This window comes from Hydra vulgaris, chromosome 04 (genome assembly GCF_038396675.1).
Source record: "Hydra vulgaris chromosome 04, alternate assembly HydraT2T_AEP".
In the NCBI taxonomy this organism is placed as follows: Eukaryota; Metazoa; Cnidaria; class Hydrozoa; order Anthoathecata; family Hydridae; genus Hydra; species Hydra vulgaris.
Window position 1 is genome coordinate 19,690,635 of NC_088923.1, and position 14,366 is coordinate 19,705,000.

Genomic DNA, 14,366 nt, shown 5'->3' on the forward strand with positions numbered 1-14,366 from the left:
ATTGTGCTTTTCGTTGTAAATATGTAACTATAGCAACTATGTAACTATAGCAATTTTTTAGAGTTAATGCTTTACTTGTTTTTGTTGTAATCCGAGCAATAACTTTTATTTGGATTAAACACTGAAGAAACAAATTTTTCGAATGCACTCTTAAAAATATACTAAAACCTTTGTTTACACTTAGACAGATTTGCAGTTTAAGCAATTTAAAGTTTTGCAGATTAAATTTAAAAGATAAATAACAGATTATTTAGCTTTAGGTTTTTATCTGGACTTTCGTTTTCAAGACCTTGGACGTCAAAGAAAAACTTTTTTTTTTTAACTTTTTTTTTTTAAAGAAAATACCAACAAAAAAAACAAAAAAAAAAAACAATGGATAATCAAAATGATAACTTTTATATTATTGGTATTCTTGGTTTTGTCGAAATAATTTTCAGTGTTGTGATTATGCTTCCTTTCTATCTCATTTGCCAGAAAGATTTGTCATGTTTTGTAAAAACGCCATTTTGGTCAGGACTTTTGGTAAGATACTCATATGAGGTACAATTAATTTGTAAATTGCCTGATCTAGTTGTAATTATTTTTACGTCTAATTTTTATTTTTATAGTGCTTAGCCTCTGGTATTTTAGGAATTGCAGTTTGCGTAACAAAAAAGCGTTGGGTCGTAAGTAATATATTTCTCTTAAATTATCCAATCTTTCAACCAATAACATAATAATTAAAAGGGAATTGACTATAATCTTTCTAGGAGTGCTTTTAGATGAAAAATTGTCATGGAAATTCCATATTAAATATATTGAAAATAAAACCTCAAAAAGTATTTCCATGTTAAAAAAATTTGTTTGTTCATATACAGCTATTTTTCTTACTATAACGCAGGCCCGTAGCAACCGGGGGGTCAGCAGGGACATTCGCCCCCTTCCCCCAATAATTTTTCAAATAAATAATTTTGAAGTTAGTTTTTAAGAAAAAGCAAACGATTATAAATTAAGTTATAAAAGAAAAAAAAGGATAGAAAAGACCTTATTTGTTATTCGTATTTTCGGCGTAAGACAAAACTTGTGACCTACTATTATTTGATCTACCCAACAGTATTGCCCCACCCTCCATAGCTGCGGATCGGGACCCAGGGCTGATTTTCTTAAAGAAAAAGGACTTAAAAAAAAAGTCCATCACTGCCCACCCCCCAATATAATTTTTGTTGCTACGGGCCTGTAACGTTGCCTGGGGTAGCACTAATCACACTAAACTTAAAAAAATTTATAGCAATTAAAAACAAGCTTGCAGGATAATATTTGGGGCAAACAGAAATGCACATTGCGAACCTCCCTTACGTCAGGTTTGAATTTAAATATTTATAACAATAATTAATTTTATCCATCAAGTAATATTTTTTTTAGTTTCAAGCAAAATATGGGTTATATCCAGTAACATTTCAAACTTTATTTAATGAAATCTCTCATATATATCCTACCAAATTTTCAGTGAACAACTTTGTCATTCCCATAAACCATTTTAAATTAAAAGTTTGAAATGGTTTATAGGAATACCAATACACTACCAAAGTCAATAATCGGGGACATTTGTTTGAAAAAATTTTCTTCATATTTTTAATGAAAAACAAGACTTCGTTTTAAACCAAGTCTTGTTTTTCATTAGAAATATGAAGAAAAATATTTCGATTTAAAACGGCATTTACTAAACATGGACTTGTATAAACTAGATTTCAAATATCTTTTTTAAAAACAATTTAAAAGGTTTTGAATTACATAAATCATTTAAAACTATTGCATTTTCTTTTGCTTTTTTTACTAATTGTTTTCCTTTTTTGTTTTATGTTTTTGTTGATATTTGTTAATCAGCCCTAAATACAATTTATATTCCATTATTTTTAATAAAACTTCACGCAATTTTTTTGTGATTGATAACGTTCACGATTATCTCACTTTACTCCAATTTTATTTTTTAAAACACAAAAAAAGAAAACCTAAAAGTTAATTTACAATCTTTGTTAACTAACTTTTAATTTAAAAGTTAACCTATTGAAAACTTGCTGGACTCATATAAAGTTTTTGGCTTAAACAAGTTCCTTGAATATTTAGTCACGTATTTGTGTTGAATTTTATTAAATAATGGTTTGAAGATATTTGATATTGTATTATTATTAGTTTTATCCATAAAAATTAGTAGATGATATATATTTATTTGGTACTAAGTTAATTTTTCTAGATTGTTAAACAATAGTCTTAAATACAAAAGATGTGCATTTGATAATAATTTAATTGCATGTTTTTATTTGCTAAACAGCTTTTTTGTTTTTGATTTATTGGTGCTGCACCAAGCAATGTTTGCATAATTAGGATAGGAATGAATAAATGAGCAATATATGTATTTCACGCATGACCGAAGCATGATTTTGCTTTATAGAGTAATTCGTTCTTTATAGAAATTTTATTTTCAATCATTTTTATATGGCTTTTCCAATTTATGTTTTCATCTAGAAATACACCTAAATATTTCATTAAACATTCTCTTTTTGCAATTTATTCTCCAAGAATAAGTTTTAGAAGTGCAAGAGGGATTTATGTTTTTTATGGAGGCGATAAAAAATAGTATACTTAGTTGTAACTAAATTAATTGAAAGTTTTTTCATATTTAAACATTCAGTTAGTTTTAGAAGTTCAATGTTGACCGTTTTAATTAATGCTGTTATATCACTATGAGAATAAAATAAATTTGTGTTATAGGCAAATAAGATACAATCTTGAATATTAGAAGCTTTGCTTAAATCATTTATATAAAAAAATGTGGTCCTAATATAGATCCAAGTAACGCCGCAAGTAATTGTCATATTGTTTCATATATTATTATTGTTTTATTTATTGATTATTGTTTCATTTAAATTTAATGTGTTACTTTTACTTGTTTTTTGTAGTTTTATTTGTTGAAAGTTTTAACCTGCGTAATATTTATATCTAAAATTATTTCTTTGTTTCCTATTTTTCCATTTAGGTTAAAAAAGAAATATATACAGTGTTAGGCATTCTATATTTTTTCACTATTAAATTTTAAGTATAATTTAAAATGATACTATTTTTAGAGGCAGGTAACATTTTTCATCAAAAAAGAGCTAGCTTATTGCCCAAAACCGGATAGCAACTCTTTTGGCACAACAATATTCCTAAACTTCTCGTAATTGATTACTGCAAATAAAATTACATTGTGTTCGTTAAGAAATTAGTGTTTTTTACCGAGGTTCGCCTATTGTTCCTCATTGCGCCATAAGATAATGATTTTTTGATTTAATTTACTCAGTCTGAGTCAAATGTCTTAAAAAAAAAAGTAAAAAAATAAATTCCGGCATTCCGGCCTAGAATAATTAATATTAACCATATAAATATATAGCAACGACTGGAACGGAACTCCATTTCCGCCGTAGCTATATATTTATATAGTTACAGCTGAAACAGAATTCCGTTCATCCCTAGCTCATACTGGTGTCAAATAAGAATGTTTAAAAAAAATAGCAGTAATTAAAGCCCCACCACCCGCCCCTCCCCCATACACACACTCCATGTGAGAGTAACAATTACAAATTTATGTTTTTACAAAGCCTCCAATAAAATCAAATTTTTTTTTGAATGTCAACTTGGTTTTTAAAACTACGCCCAGTTAAATATGTGATCAATATTTTAAATGCATTTTTTTAACGATAATAATGTGATTATACGTACGTATTTTGCGCGTACAGTAAGCGTTTTAGGGCAGTTTAGTGCGCTCGGGTTTCGTACGCGTTCCAACGTGTATATAAAAGAATAAAGCAAATACAATTTTTTAAAATAAAGTTATTTATATAAATAAATTTACTTAAATATAATCAAGAAATTAAATTGAAAAAAACTTAACTATAACATACAAAACTAAATAGATTATTTTCCCGTGAATGTAAAAATGTTTTTTTAACAGCTACGAGAGAAGAAGAATTTAAATAAAATTTCAAAACATTCTTTTTTCGATTTGATTATTATAAACGAAGCTTCGCGGTTTGTTTTAATAAAATAATGTTTATAAAAAAGATCAAATGCATAAAATGAATAATAAAAAGGGAAGGTTAAACACTTTTAACGATAATTTAAAGAAAATTTTTCTTTTCTTATCGCACATCAAAGATTAGTAACTCAAATGTACCATTTGTAAAAGCCTAATTGACTTTAGTAGTCGTGGATGGTCTGCAATTGAAGATTATTGCAAATTTATTAAACACAAAATGGCATTTTATGCTTCTATATCGTCAAAAAAAAATCACAAAATTGATGAAGAGTCGCAGTTTTGATCAAAAAGAAAAAAAATTAGCCATTCAAGAAGAAGCAATTGCATTCCACACAAGAAAAAACAACCATAGTTTAACAAAAGTAACTTGCGCACAAGCAAATCTTTTATTATAAGGTTTTATAAATAAAACTATTTATAAAAACCTATAATAAAAGATTTGCTTGTGCGCGTACAAAATGTAAAGGAATAGTTGTAAACGTGTTCAAGAAATTTTGTGAAATTAACTCGGAAAATTCTTTATTAAAAAAATCGTGTCATATTCTATCATTAATGGTAAGACAGCATTTCCGAATTACCAAAGAAGGTAATTTTCATTTGAAAAACCAATTTCTGAAAAAAATGAAATTTTTTTATGAAAAGAAGTTTCTTTTCATAAAAAAGTTTCATTTATCATTTCGTAAAGAGATTCAAGTCATCATTTCATAAGGAAGTTTCATTTGAAAACCAATTTCTTAAAGAAGTAGACATTTTTTGCAGTGTTTGTTTAGAGAAGAGAAGAACGGAGCTCATTTTTTTTTCCTCTTCTTTTCTTAAATGTGTGACTTTTTAACTTTTTTTATTTTCATTTTTTTTTTGTGGAAAGGTTGTCTAGTTCCTAGACTACCCAAGAAAAACATTAATAAAAGTTCATAATAGGTTTTCAATACATTTAATACTTTTTTTGTTAGGTCATGTCGGGTAGGCCAACTTACCCCGTTATCTGGGTAGGTAGGCTCAAGGGTTGGTGCAGGATGGCCAAAATACAACTGATTGCAGAACTTGATGTGGGAAAAGGTATACTGATCAAAAACAACTTTACAACTTAATGAAATAAAATTGAAACAAGAATAACTTTATAACAATAAACTGCTAAAAAAAAAAAAAAAGAAGTAAAAACAAAAAATAACAATAATTTATTTACCAATACAAAAATTTATAACTTAAAAACCCATAGCATCTTTTTCTTCACAACTCACGTGTACCCACCACTGACAGTTTAAACACTGTATCCACACAGCACCTGGATGGTTGTTTGAGAACGGTTTGAAGCATCAAGAACGTTCTTAATATTACCTCTTTTTTGTTGCGCTTTTCTTTTGCAGGTTGACTGGCAAAAATCTTACTTGTTTTAAAGTTACTTTGACCGGCTTCTTTGATAAAAATAGTTTTTTTATTTTTTGAGCCCTTCTGTTTTTTTTCTTTTGCTGCTTTCTGTTCCTGTAACAAGGCTTTTATAGCTGGTATATCAATTAATATAGCAGAAATTTGTTTCCAATTTCTAGACTTATTTATATTTTTTTCTAGGCTAAGCTTTATCAAAAGGCCACTCGGTTAAATGGATAAATATCTGTTGCTTAGAAACTACTAAATATGTTACTTGGAGTTGTAGCATTGGAAAGTGCTGTCCTTTCTATACCAGGTACGTAACAGGTAGTCATAGGTTTACAGTATTTATGCATCACATGCTGAGTTCACAAACTTTTTAGAAGGATAATAAAAACTTCTATCTAATAGTTGTAACTAATGACTACAGTGTGCTGGAAAATGTAAATATGTGATACCATTCTCTTTACAAAAATCAAGGACTGATGCATCAAGATGAAAGCTGAGGTTGTCAATCAATACCAGGCAGGAGCAATTGTTGAAACACGTGCTTGAATAGAAAAATGATGCATTTGATGTCTGAAAATTTGATATATTTAAGAAAATTTGTCTCCGTTATCCACCCTGAAGAATGTACTGTTCCTTCAGATCCTAATGTTCTAAACAAATAAAGTGAGATTTAAAATTAACTCTGGGAAAGATAAAATATGGAGGTATGCCATTGTCAATCGGCCTAACCGCCATAGTCACAAATGCTCCTCTTTTTTCTGATGTTACTCGACCTATCTCGCGAAAACCACTGTGTGCAATTTCATTATCAGGCTACTACACTGTTGTGATTCCAGCCTCATCAATGTTTCAAATGTCTGAAGCATTTAATTTTAACCTTGTCACAACATTGCTTAAGTTGTCAAAAATAACATTAACATTGTGTTGGTTAACATTGTGTTGGATAAAACTTGTGCACCGAGCTAAACTTGTTGCTTGAAGAGAGCGAAAAGAATGCTTTGAAGCCTTTTCAAAAATTCAGGAGAGCAACCAGCAGTTTGAACTTGTAACCATAAGGGGGGAATTTTTCTGCTGCAAACAACAACATATGTAAATGCAAACCTTTGAACTTCATTAGGAGAGAGACTAAAGCAATTTACTCTTGCTTTCATAAAATATTCTTCAAGCTAAACTTCCTGCTCATTTTCATTTTTAAATATACTATATTAGTTTTTTATTATGAAGTGTCACGGTTAGCATGGATTCTGATAATGCCAACTTAGCTTACCCAAGAACGTCACTAATATGGAGTAATACCTTACACATTAAAGTATCCTATGAAGCAAATTTTGAAATCATTTCAAAATTTTGAAAATTTTATTTGCGGAAAATACCTTAACGTGAATGTTTAAATCAAGCGGAATTTTGTCTTGATAGTGCGATAATAAAAACACCTGTAAAATGAAAACCATTTTATATAACTTGATAAAACTGGTGCAAATGTAGCATATGTCCGCACAGAACTTTGGATACAATTTCAACCGGATTAGTTGACTGGTTAAGGATTTATGGAAATTTGAATTTATATTTTGTTATGTTTTTTGCTACTTATACCTTAAAACGTCTTATACCTTATACCTTAAAACGTACGTATACCTTAAAACAACTACTGTGGTATTTGGTCGCAATTTTTGAGATAATGTAACACCAACGGTTTTTGTTATAACTGCTTTATTACTACGACTACCATTTTCCGTTTATAAACCAAAATATTGATTTGTTATTTAAAGCGTGATTTGAATTGGCCTATGCCTTTCGTGAAAATATCAGCAGTTTTTATAAACTATTGTCAAAAAGGAATAAATAATTGTCAAAATGCATGAAAATGTTAAATAACGGTTGAAAAGCTTTCAAAAGATACAAAAAAATTAAAATAAAAATGTTCATAAGATAACTAAAATAATTGACAAATAAAAAGTTTCAAGTCAGAAAAAAATGTCATAAAATGGAGAATTGTCCATTGAAAAGCAGGTCTTTTGTTGGAATGTGTTATCAAATAAAATCTCAACTAAATTGTAAATAAGTATGACAAGTGTCACTAATTTAAATCATTATTTCCTTTAAAGGTAAGAATTGTAAAAACTATTTTCTTTAAGAATAATTTTGCGCAGGAAACAAGAGGGAAAGATGTTATAGTCCCTCTTTTTGCTTAATTTTAACTTTCTACAAGTGAGACCTAAAACAAGAAAGGTTTGCCCCACCAATTCTCTAAAATAAAGTTTAGGGAAAACCTTCATTCTTTAGCAGCAAATGATGCCAGAGCAGCTGAACAAATTGCATCTCTAGTTAAACATGGTAAGACAGAAGAAGGTCAATAATTAAACATATTTGTGCCATCACAGTTTTTAAAAATAGGTATGATCTTAGCAACTTTTAATTTCTCTGGTACAATTTTAGTGAAATATTAAAAATGCAGAACAGTGACGGTTCAATAATATTAAACACTGCTTTAACAACATTCACGCTAATTTTATCGATGCCAGCGCATATATTATTTTTTAAATAGTTATAGGCATTTTGCAACTCACTTATGTTTAATTTTACTTCTTTCATAGATCACTTATATTTAATTTTACTTCTTTCATAGGTTGATTTCATATAAGATTCAAAGTTTGAGGTGTTATTCGGAATTTTACCAGCTAACGATGGGCCAATATCAAGATAAATTTGATGAGCTTTTTAATTATGGCTTCTTTATTATAAATCATTTCCCCATCAATTAAGAGTTTCTGTTGCAAATTGATTTTTGGACATTCATTTTTACCGATTTTCTGCTTGATCATATCCCACGTTTTTTGTGCGTTTCCGCGTGTTATTTCCAACAACCTTGCATAATAACTTTTTTTTGCGTGTATCTTTGTTTTTTCAAACATGTTTTTATAATTTTTGTATTTAAATTCATTTATATGTTTTATGTTTTAAATACTTTTCACTTAAGTTTTTGATTTCTCTTTGATGATTTATACGAACCTTCGGTCATCCATGGGTTTAAAAGTGAAATAGAATTTATAATTTTTTTTAACTGGGAATGCTAAATCATTGTTTTTATAATACTGTGCCAAAAATAATTCATACGCATTAATCGCATCTTGAGATTGTAATATAAGATTCCAATCAATTTTTTCAGATAAAAGATTTCGAAAGTATAAAGTAGTATAAATATAAATATAATAAAAGATTTCGAAAGTATATAGAATTTTTATTGATTTGTCGTATTAAGATTATTAATTTAAAAACAAAACGGTTAAGGGTTATATTATCTGTAATTAAGAATATTGGTTAATAATCAGTTATGTCGGTTTTACACCCGATTTTAAAAAACGATTATGAAATTTATTAGTGAATATATTATCTAGTAACGTCGACGAGGTCTTAGTTATTCTCGTTGGTTTATTGTGGGAATTATATCGTGCTGTATCTAAAAAACATTGAACATTTGCATTTGAAACGTGATTTAACAACTTTAAATTATAATCACCAGTTAAGTATATGTGTTTCTGTGAAATGTTAATTTTGCTTAAAAATTTTCAAATGGGTTTGAAATAATTCTAAATTACCCGCCGGTTTTCTATAAATAGAATTGATAATAATATTTATGGTCGCTTTATTATTTATTTTAATGCGTAACGGACTCGCAATCTACTTCGTTAACAAATAAGATCATTACGCAAAGCAAAGTTTATAGGTTTTTGAACAAAGATACTTAAACCACCGCCAAAGTGGGTTTTACGCGTTCGTGAATTACACGTAATTACTTAGCTCTTAATTAGAATTTAGTTTATTGCTTTTCAACCACGTTTCCGTGAGACTAATTATTTTAAAATCACGATTTAGATCATGCAATAAAAATTTCAGATTACGAAAATTTTTAATAATACTTGGAATGTTTAGATTTAAAATTAAAAAAGTATTGCTATTTTGTGTTTTACAAAGAAATTGAGTAGATTAACAGATTGAAAAATACTCAATTTCGATTTTTTTTATTAAAATAGTCATCATCACTCTCAGTATTAAAATTAAGTATAAGATTATTATCTATTGTTAAAAAAGTAAAATATAATAATCATGAAAATAAAGATATTAAAATATTAGGATTTTACACTTGTACTTTTTATTGCAGCCCAATCGCGTATGATGACTTTATCATATGAAATGCTTGCAAATTTTCCTGCCGCTCGTTCCAATTTAATCTTTTCTCTTAGTACTTGACTAATATGCACAGTCTCAGCGCAAAAATCTTCATTTATTTTTTCTCTTGAATATTTTTTTAAACATTTTCTTGCTTTGTTCAATCGTAACTGCCATAATTATTTTAATATTATATAAATATTTTATATTTTTTTATATTTCAAAGTAATTTAACATAACTTTTTCCTTTATTTTTTCCTTTTCCACGCTGTTAAAACGCGTCCGTTCACGTTGAAAACCTCAAAGCAACTCTATATATCATTAAATTTCTGGTAACTATCGCTAAATTTCTGGTGGATATTTTCTTAAGCTCGGAATCAATGGTGGTAAAGGTCTTCTCAAGTTAAGGGTTGATACCAGCTCACCGCCTCAAAACAAACTCCCACTCAAGGGACTGGCAATGACTCTTGCCACTTGTTTATCCGCGCAGCGGCCTTGTTCGTCAAGGTTCGTGTTTCGGAGTTACATAGTTGAGAGAGGGTTATAACCACTATTAAGCAGCCTCCTCATCTGTAGTGGCCTTCTCGGCCACGAGGAGATGAATAACAAAGAAAAAGAAAAAGAAAAAAAAAATGAAAGTTGCAAATATCATTTGTGGTGTTAAAACCATTCGAATATGCACTTTTGTACATGGTGTGTCGTCTAATCCAAGTGTCTCGCCAAATCTTGAGACTTGCGAACAATAGGCTAAATCAAATCAAGCCTTGAGATTTTTCAGCAACCTTTCGGGGTTTTTACTCATGCAAAGTTGTTTGGCAATATCATTTGATTGCCAATCATCAATGGACCTGACAATGTTCTAATTTTTGAAATAATCCCACCAATCGAATTGCATCTCCTTATAGGATTTGTAAATCATTTTATCAAGATACTTAAAACTGCTTAGATAGAAGCTGTTAAGTGGCCAGCTGCCCTACACATTAAACTGAGCCTGTATCATGGAAACCAATTTGAGGAAAATGAAGGGAGAAATTTTCTTAAATTTATGGATGTGCTCCATATGCAACTTGCTGATACAAACTCAGTTTCCAACATTCTTCACATAGTTGAAGCATTCAAAAGTTTCAATTTAATTGTAAAAGCTGAATTTATTATTCAGCCGGATTTTGCTGAAATAATTGAAAATTTCAAAAGGTGTTACTTAATGATAATTGAAGCAAGCGTAACACTCAAAATTCATACCGTCTTCTACCACATCAAAGATTTTATCAGTCGCAAAGTATCTAAAGTATCTTTAAGGAACTGCTAACATAATTTGATCTATTAGATTAAGCTACAGAAAATCATAGATTACGGTTTTTAATGAACATTTTTTTTTAATTTTATCTTGCTGTTTATATAAACTACAACTCCCTTTCACAAAAAATAAAATATAATTGCAAATGTATAAATAAAAAACAAACAGGGGCTCAAAAAAGATTTGAATGGCAAAATACCAACCTAATCTTTTCAAAGAGCCCCAACAGATCATAACAATAGTAGTAAAATATAGTTAATGAATCAAGTAGAAAATTTAGAAAAAAAATAAATATTAAAAAAAATAGTAAAAAAGAAGATATAATATTTAAAAATAAAAAAAGAGTAAAAAAAAGATGTATAAGTAAAAGAACAAACACCATCAATTAGTTAAAAAAGAAGTTATAATATTTAAAAATACATATAGTGAATAAAGAAAATGTAATATTAAAAAATATAAATAGTCGCCAATAGTCAAAAAAAGAAAATATTTAAAAATACAAATCTGTCAGAAAAAATAAAAAATAAAAATATATAGAGAGGCGATTTTTATGAGGAGGAGGGGTGTGTGTATGTGTGGGGTGTTACAGCCCTCCCCCCTTTCGTCCCCCAAGGAAGGTGATTTTCAAGTTAAAGTCGGTTTTTTTACGAATTTAGTCGGTTAGTCGGGTATTTGACACAATTCAGTCGAGTAAACTTTAATTTTGTGAACCTTTTTATTTATTTTACGAAGTCAGTCGGAACTTTTTAAGGATACACCCCCCTCCTCCTCATTTTATTAGAACAATTGCCTCTGTATATATATATATATATATATATATATATATATATATATATATATATATATATATATATATATATTTATATATATATATATATATTTATATATATATATATATATATATATATATATATATATATATATATATATATATATATATATATATATATATATATATATATATATATATATATATATATATATATATATATATATATATATATATATATATATATATATTGATACAAGTAGTTAAAAAGAAAATATAATATTAATAAATACTAATAGCCAGAAAAAGTCATAAAAGAAGATATTTAAATAAAATTTCAAATTAAATATATGATATCATATTCAACATAATATGTTGAATATTATATTATAAAATATAAAGATTACAAACAATGTTTTAAAATACAAACAATTCAATAATCAGATATGATCAGAAATAAATTAAATCCGTAAAATTTAAAACGTAAGTTTTTGTTTGACACTGAAATAAATTTAATGACTTTGCCATATTCAATTTGTGTTTCAGAAAAAAGTTTCATAGCTTAGGTTCTCTATAAGTTATACTATATTCTATGTATATGATTACTTTTTTAGGTATTTTATATGTGTTACTTTGATTTATTCTTACGAAATACTTCTCATAAAGATTTTTATTAAATTTACTTATAAAGATTTATAAAGTAAATTATATTTTAATCCTTAACTGCTGTTAGTAATTATGAGTTTTAATATTGCACGTAAATATATTGAAGAGTATTTGACTAAAAGAGTATATTAAGCTACTTTGATTAAATTTCTTATAAAGACCATGTCTTAGAATTTAATCAGATGCTATTTGATGATATAATGTAAAAAAAAAATTTCTCTAGTTATTTTTTCACTTCATTTTGAAGCCAATGTATTTAAAAAGATTTTAAGTGCTAATAAAATCTCTTTGAAACGTTTTTTTGTTTTAGTTTTACCTGCTGATAGACCATTTTCCAGGCTTTGCACTTTTTTTTTTTACATTATGGCATATTTATCATATTTTGAGATATTTACGCTATGCATTAGCCACTTTGGTTTCCTTATTAATGCTTAAATAAGATTCCTTCGCTAAACAATTTGTAAATACTCTAATTCAGAACATGGTTTGCATGAACATTGCATGGCTTGTCAAATCAAAAGTAGAACATAAGAACTGACATTAGCGATCATTTTCCAAACTTAATGAGTCGGGACTGTCTGTAATTGAACTTCATGCATCCATTGATGCGCTTAAACTAAATAAAAGTGCCGGTTTGACAATATTAATGTTAAGGTTCAACAACTGTTTTTAATGTTTTTAAATTACCTCATTTGTTTATCTTCAATTTTTCAATAACGACAAGCATTTTTTTTTAACAATTAAAAATAACAAGAAAAGTCATTGTATACAAAAACGGTGATGATTCTATCTAAATGCCAACCTGTATATATTATTTTTTGTTTTTCAAAGTTGCTTGAGCGTATTTCAATTTGCAGTTCAAGTAAATACTGTTTAACTATAATTGTTAAACAAATTATTGAAGTTATGCTTTTCATATTTTCCTCAAGAACTATGTTCCGCAGACGAGGTCCTAAATATGAAATATTTCTGATCTCATACGTTTGACAATTTCTAAACTTTTTAAAACAAAAACAGTATTCCGACACAAACGTAGCCAAGTTATTAAAAAAATAAACGAAAAAAAAGAACCACATAGCCAACATGCCTTAGTTGCATTGGGCCGACCTGTCCTAATGTCTTTGTTTAGAGTATAAACAATTTCTCCTTAAGCCATTAATTAAAATTGTGGAACATTATATACTTTAATAATACTTAGACTATAAGCTTTAAATTTTGTAAAAACGTCCAGCCTTTGAATAAACTCGAATGGGCCGAACTACCTCGTGGCCCAACGTGCCCCGGTCTTCCCTATATAGATGTGTGGACACGTTAGTTTAATCAAGTTAAAGATTATATATGGTCTTTACTTAACTGTAATGTTGAATGGATTAAAATTATTAAAACTAAAACTTCTTTTTGAATAAAAAAACGATAAAATTCACATTCGATGACAATGAATTGTTTGACAAAATTAAAGGAACCAATTTAATTGCACGAAGGAAAGGTTTTCTTATTGGAACTCACAGTCTGTTGTGACAAACAACGGGTTGAAACATTTTTTAATTTCGAAAATATTCACATTTCTTATTACATATTGTTAAAATTGGTGAAAGCCACTTAATATTTACCAGGTACAAATGCTTCCGTAAAGCAATCCCAACTTTAATTGAAAACTTTGGCAGCTATTTTGTTCTTTAAATCTAATTTAATAAAACTGCTCAAAATTTGCAAAAAAATTTGAAAAAGATGACAATTTGCTAAAAAGAGCTCATTCCTACGAAAAGTATTTTTTTCGATTTAAAAATGTAAAAATTGTTTAAAACTGTTTCCAAAATTTAGTTTCTTCCGCATGCTATTTAAAATAAATAAACTTTTATAAATATTTGTTCAAACAAGTTTCTAGAAAAACTTGTTTGAACGAAAATTTATAAAAGTTGGAGGGGAAGAGGGAGAGAAAGAGACAAGGGAGCACGTGTTCCCCCTCACCTAGCCCTATTTGACCACTTAAACATTGAAGTAGAACATTTTGAATAAATAAAAAACTATTATCTCATATATTC

At 28.1% G+C, this 14,366-nt stretch overlaps 2 protein-coding genes across 2 annotated transcripts in view; both read left to right on the forward strand.

Moving 5' to 3' along the window:
• Window positions 1-253: 253 nt before the first annotated feature.
• LOC136079633 (uncharacterized) overlaps window positions 254-14,366 on the forward strand; it is a 28,589-nt gene continuing 14,476 nt past the window's right edge. Inside the window, exons 1-2 of the mRNA XM_065795706.1 lie at window positions 254-522; window positions 609-665. Of these exons, the coding sequence (XP_065651778.1) occupies window positions 373-522; window positions 609-665 (207 nt within the window). The 5' untranslated portion in view covers window positions 254-372. The remainder of the gene's footprint in view (window positions 523-608; window positions 666-14,366) is intronic.
• The window catches only part of LOC100211947 (uncharacterized), a 124,509-nt gene continuing 110,459 nt past the window's right edge, over window positions 317-14,366 (forward strand). Inside the window, exon 1 of the mRNA XM_065795708.1 lies at window positions 317-349. The gene's annotated coding sequence lies outside the window, so the exon portion shown is untranslated. The remainder of the gene's footprint in view (window positions 350-14,366) is intronic.